This window comes from Quercus suber, unplaced genomic scaffold (genome assembly GCF_002906115.3).
Source record: "Quercus suber isolate HL8 unplaced genomic scaffold, Cork oak 2.0 scaffold_14, whole genome shotgun sequence".
NCBI classification, from domain to species: domain Eukaryota; kingdom Viridiplantae; phylum Streptophyta; class Magnoliopsida; order Fagales; family Fagaceae; genus Quercus; species Quercus suber.
The window spans coordinates 459108-464753 of record NW_027069479.1 but is presented as its reverse complement, the minus strand read 5'-3'; the positions used below and the strand labels follow the sequence as shown (position 1 = coordinate 464753).

The following is a 5646-nucleotide window of genomic DNA, read 5'->3' as shown; positions in this document are numbered from 1 at the left end:
GGCTTCAATTAATAGGCCATACTCCAGCTCCTTTGGCTTCCGCCATTAATTAATAGGCCATACTCCAGCTCCTCGACAGTCATTGAATTCGAAAGCGATGGCTTCAACAAAGAACGACTACGTTGTCTACTCCGCTCTTCCTCCCAACCCCACCGCCCAAAACGTCGTCTTCCTCCCTCTATACCACCCCGCTCCAACACGACGCTGTCTTCTCCTCCGCAAATTCCTCATCGGCGCCACCTCTCTCCTCCTCCTCTCCCTCTCCATCTATTTCCTCTACCCCTACGACCCCACCATCCAACTCGCCCGACTCAGACTCAACCGCATCAAAGTCAACTCGTCCCTAGGACTCACTCTCGACCTCTCGTTCTCTCTCACCGTCAAGGTCCACAACCCTGACCTCTTCTCGCTCGACTACGATTCCCTCGACGTGTCGGTGGGGTACAGAGGGAGAGAGCTAGGGTTTGTGAGCTCCCAAGGTGGCCGCGTCAGGTCCGGAGCTTCGTCGTACGTGAATGCCACGCTCGATCTCAACGGGTTTGAGGTCATTCACGACGTGTTTTACTTGCTTGAAGATTTGGCCAAGGGAGTGATCCCTTTCGATACTGATACCCAAGTCAATGGCGTGTTAGGGTTCTTCTTCTTCAAAATTCCTCTCAAGGTATATATACATTATAGAACCTTGCTCATCATAATTCAATAATGTTGCATTGCATTTGATTTTTACATTTGTTGGCATTGTTTTCGATTTGTGGTATGATTTGATTGGATTAAATGAGTGCTTGTGCTTTAATTAGTTAACTTATGCTTACATGGTGGGGCTAGGGTTTGGTAAAACTAGGGAAATTCGGAATCTAGGGTTTCGAGTGGTCAAGGAGAGGCATTGGTGTTGTTAGAATGAATAGAGATTAAATTGCTAGGATTTTTTTTTTTTTTTCCTGATAAGTGATGAAGTTTTATTGAAAAGAATTGCTCCATATTCACAATGATGAACACAAAGTATCTAAAAGAATTACTAGAATTAACCAGAAAAACTAAGAGAGTTGTGAAACTCAAAAAGTGGAAGTGTAATGTGTAAATCCCCAAGCAGACCACTCAAACAAGGTACAAACTACAAATCAATGAGGATCTCAAATGCTTTTATTTGAAATTATAATTAATAACTTGTAATGATATGGAGGAGAAACCTCATTTACACCAGGTGTGCTCACTAAGTGCTTCTAAAGAAATATGTTATATAAGGCTTCGAGGTTTATTAAAAGGTCTAAAAGAGATCATGGTGTTGTAGTTGCTCTGATTAGTAGTTGGCATATGAGGGCTTAGAAAGCGTAATGCTATCTGCTAATTGGTTGGGTCAATTTACAAAGATGGAAATATTGTGGTGGACGTGCATGGACTTAGAGAGGAGTGGCTGGATTGGTGATATGTTTATAGAGTTTCATGTTCATCACCTTCCTAACTAATTAACAAACTAGGATGGAATTTTTTGTTTTAAAAGAAATATCGAAAAAAAATATATGGAAAATGAGAAGGATGGGGAAGGGGGATTCTAAAAGTGAGCTCTGTTTAATGGTTTGTGTCTTGCGAAGATGAGTACCAATTATCGTTGAAAATGTCGTATACTTATGGATATAATGGTGAATGAGAGAAAGATCATAATAGAGTTTTTCCTTTTTTGGATAGAAGATTCAATAATATATATAGAGAGTACTGGTTAACAATGGTCTAGCTGAGAGGATGTGAAGTTAGCAACTTGGCATGGTTTGAATGTGTAGAAAGGAAGGAAGGGCTCACCATCCCCTCCTTATTTGATTTAGATATGTGCATCAAATAAGTTGGCAAATTTACTCTTTTACCTTGTTATGTACTATCATTATTTGCTTTACTTGACATAAACCAGTCATCAGTTCACATAAGTAAAGAAAACAATCTTGAGCTCTGAATCTATAGATTGATTATTTGGAAATATTTGTATGTGATTGCGTGGCTTTTTGCAATAACTAAGTATGTTACAAAACAGCAGCAGGACACTCACTGCATTAAGAAAGGGTATGTTAAGGAAATTTTAGTTTTGTTCTGATAATTCCATAACATTCTCTTACAAGCTTTATTCTGTTACATGATGCATCTTCTTTCTCCATTTGTTTAAACTGTGTTCCAACATGTTCATCAGGCAAGAGTATCCTGTGAGGTTTATGTAAATACGAACAACCAGACAATTGTCCACCAGGATTGCTACCCTGAGGTGAGCTTTTACTTACTTTACCGTATTGCAGATTATATAAAATTGCTGTTTCAGTTGCACACATAAGGAAACTTTTCTGTCATATCAAAACTAGCTTTTGATTTCAAGATTGAAAATTTGGTGCTCGCTAAGTATAAACGCTTACTAAATCTAGCTGAAACACAGTTCTTGATGTTATAATTATACGCTAAAAGGATCAGTCCAATTCTAATGAGCTCTCGCTCAACTGGCTCTTCCTCCCCTTATAAGTAGTGCTTGGCGGAGGGTAAGGTTGTTGGATCAAGACCCATCAGGTGCATGGGTAACTTATCAATAAAAAAAAGGGTAAGCCCAGTTCCATCTATAGATGAAGTTGAGTTACCTCCAGCTCCAAAATTAACTATCATCCAGTTTGGTTTCCTACTGAGGCACATGGTTATGAAAATCACAACCCAGATTGTAGGATAGAATGAGAAATAGATCTTGATCAGTGCACCATCATTAGTACAGCAAACTGGGGCAGAATCTCATAGGATCTCAATCCCAAGCCAATCTATATGATTATATACCAGAAGTACTGCCGATTTGAAAGGGATATTGTTTGAGAGAGGGGTTTAAGAAATATTTGGTAACTGACTTTTGGGAGGGGGTGGGGGGTGGAGGTTCAGATATATTACTATTGGGTTTGTTTTGTTCGATATCCATTGACGAAAAATAAGGATCAAACTAGGTTTAGAAGAGAGCTGACATTTGGAGGACTGGAATTTTGTCACTGACGTGATATGAATCATATGATATTGTGGATAGCCAGCTTGGTAGGTGGACCTTTCACCTTTGTTTTTTTTTATTTGTTTGGTCAATTTGACAGGAAAACCCATTCTGCTTCTTACAAATTACCCAAAAGGCAAATTTGCCTCCTTGTTTCTGATGCTATATAGATACCTATATGCTACCCTAGATGATATTTAAGTTCCTATATTAAGGGTGTATTTGGATACCGCTTATTTTACTGAAACTGAAAAATTATTGCTGAAAGTACTATAGATAAAGGTAAAAGTTAGTTAAAATAGTACAATAGGGTTCATAGATAGTGCTAAAAAGTGCAGTGGGGCCCATGAATAATAGCAAAAATAAGCTGAATAGTGAAATAATTTTAATTTTTCATTTCAATCCAAACGCACACTAAGCAATTTGAAAGTTGAAATTAGAGGTGATGAAAGTATAAATATATTACAAGTTTTGCCCATCCATTAGGTTGAGTCTATGGTGCTAAAAGATGTTAAGATTTGATGAATTGAAAGTTGAAAGCATCTTTGGATTTTGATTATGTTTGTCATGAATAATTCTTGAGCTTGAACAACCATAATTGGAGTTGGTCTTGAACTGAACTTAAGGTTGCAAAACTGAAAGAGTGCTAAATGAGTTTTATTAGCTTTTGCGCACTGAGAAGGAAATTCCATCTCCTGGGATGATTAATAAAATACTCAAGCTCCATCAATTGTATAAATTAATTACTAGCTTCTTCGCACTTCCTCCCATGCGTGTTTAAAACTTTAAAGACTCCTTTTTTTATTAAATAAAAGCTAATTTTATTCCTCTATTTGTAGTTTTAGATTGTTATAGATAATTTAATTTGATACTTAGCAACATGGAATCATGTCAAATTTATCTTCTTTCTTTTTTTATTTTATTTTTATTTTATTGATTATTTAAAATACAATCCTCAATCCAACCACATAATCCAATTCGTGAGACCCTCTCACCAATCATACATGGGATCCCAATTTTGACAACCATGTTGATTGCTAATGCATACCCATCCTTTCCCAACAGAGAGGGTAGCAATTTACCAGAATATGCAGCCCGTGTGAAATGTGGTTTCCTGTGCATGGCTAGTGGAAACCAAACCAGAAATGAGATGAAATGTGAGGAGTGGTTAAGCTCATGTAATTGTCCTAATACTGTAGCTATAATTGTTGATTTCCCCCCATTTTTTTTGTTACATCTTTAATATTTTGAAGCATCAAGGTTTCTTTTGGCAATCCATTTACTGATTTTTGTTTTTTGCAGTGATGGGGTAGATATTATATAAACGTTGCAGAAATTCTTAATGACAATTGACAAGATGGAAGCTGAACATTGAGTTAGGTGTTGGAGGTAAATTATTGAAGGCCTTGGGACCCAAGTGAAGAATACAAATACTTGATCCCTGTTTATTCTTAGAGCATTTGTGGTATGGTTTGTATTGGTCTTAGTCCGGGTGTTGAACCAGCAGATCTTCTGTCAAACTCTCTTTTTCTCCTGTATATATATGAAGAGATGAAATACAGTTTCTTTATGATATGGTGTGACCTTTTCTAAAATCTCAGTAATAAGTAGAACATTTACTTTACAGATGGGTGGATTAAGAAACAAAAATTAAACAACCTCAGCAAATTAAGTCTTGTTATCTCTTTCTTGTTGGACATGCCTGATGGTTGTGTTCGATTCCATTGGGCCTGCTCCATGAGGCAGGCCTGTAAGAGAATTTTCAGTTGGGCACGTGTTAGGCTGCGAGGTATGTGTGGCTCATGTTATACGGGTCTAATAAAAGAGTTCTCGTTATTAAGAGTCTTGTAACTCATTAATATTATGGCGAAAAGCACATTTTAGTTTCTACATTTTTAGGCAATTTCTATTTTAGTCTCTAAATTTTATTTTTACCGCTTTTAGTCCCTATCCTTAAAAACGGTTTCTATTTTGGTCCCTACTGTTAGTGCCCTAACGGTAAAGTCCTAGGTGGCAGACGGAAACTGACGTGGTGCTAATGTAACAATTAAAATATTATTAAAAAATATTATTTGGCTTTTTTTTAATGCCACGTCAGCTAATTAATTTTTTATAAAAAGCCATGTTAGCAAATTTTAAAAAATAAATTAAATTTAAAAAAAACCTTAAATTTAATTTAATTAAAAATTTTAATTAAAAAAAATTTCTTAATGTTCTTAGTGTTCTTAGTTCTTCATTTTACAACTTATTCTTCAAATTCTTCTCAAATCAAATCCAGCATCCAAGAACTCATAACCATCACAAGATCACAAACCCAGCCGCCCAAGATCTCAAACCCAAATCACTAGGACATAAATGAAAACAAGAAAAAAAAATTAAATTAAATGCTAACAGGAAGAATGAAGATACCAAGAACTCAAATCTCCAGCAAATCAAGAACTCAAACCCAATTTAATTAAAAAAAATTTCTTAATGTTCTTAGTGTTCTTAGTTCTTCATTTTACAACTTATTCTTCAAATTCTTCTCAAATCAAATCCAGCATCCAAGAACTCATAACCATCACAAGATCACAAACCCAGCCGCCCAAGATCTCAAACCCAAATCACTAGGACATAAATGAAAACAAGAAAAAAAAATTAAATTAAATGCTAAC

The 5646-nt window shown here is 36.1% G+C and overlaps 1 protein-coding gene across 1 annotated transcript; it reads left to right on the top strand.

Moving 5' to 3' along the window:
- Nucleotides 1–4562, top strand: LOC112007420 (uncharacterized). The gene is made up of 3 exons (XM_024039764.2): nt 1–661; nt 2174–2245; nt 4295–4562. The coding sequence occupies exons 1-3, from the start codon at nt 98–100 to the stop codon at nt 4295–4297; spliced, it is 639 nt and encodes a 212-aa protein (XP_023895532.1). The 5' UTR covers nt 1–97; the 3' UTR covers nt 4298–4562.
- Nucleotides 4563–5646: the final 1084 nt, after the last annotated feature.

Excerpts from the sequence above, each read along its gene's own strand:
- LOC112007420 (XM_024039764.2), top strand. The coding sequence starts at position 98 with ATGGCTTCAACAAAGAACGACTACGTTGTCTACTCCGCTCTTCCTCCC. Across the intron at positions 662-2,173 it reads TCTTCAAAATTCCTCTCAAG|GCAAGAGTATCCTGTGAGGT; the intron begins GTATATATACAT and ends CATGTTCATCAG.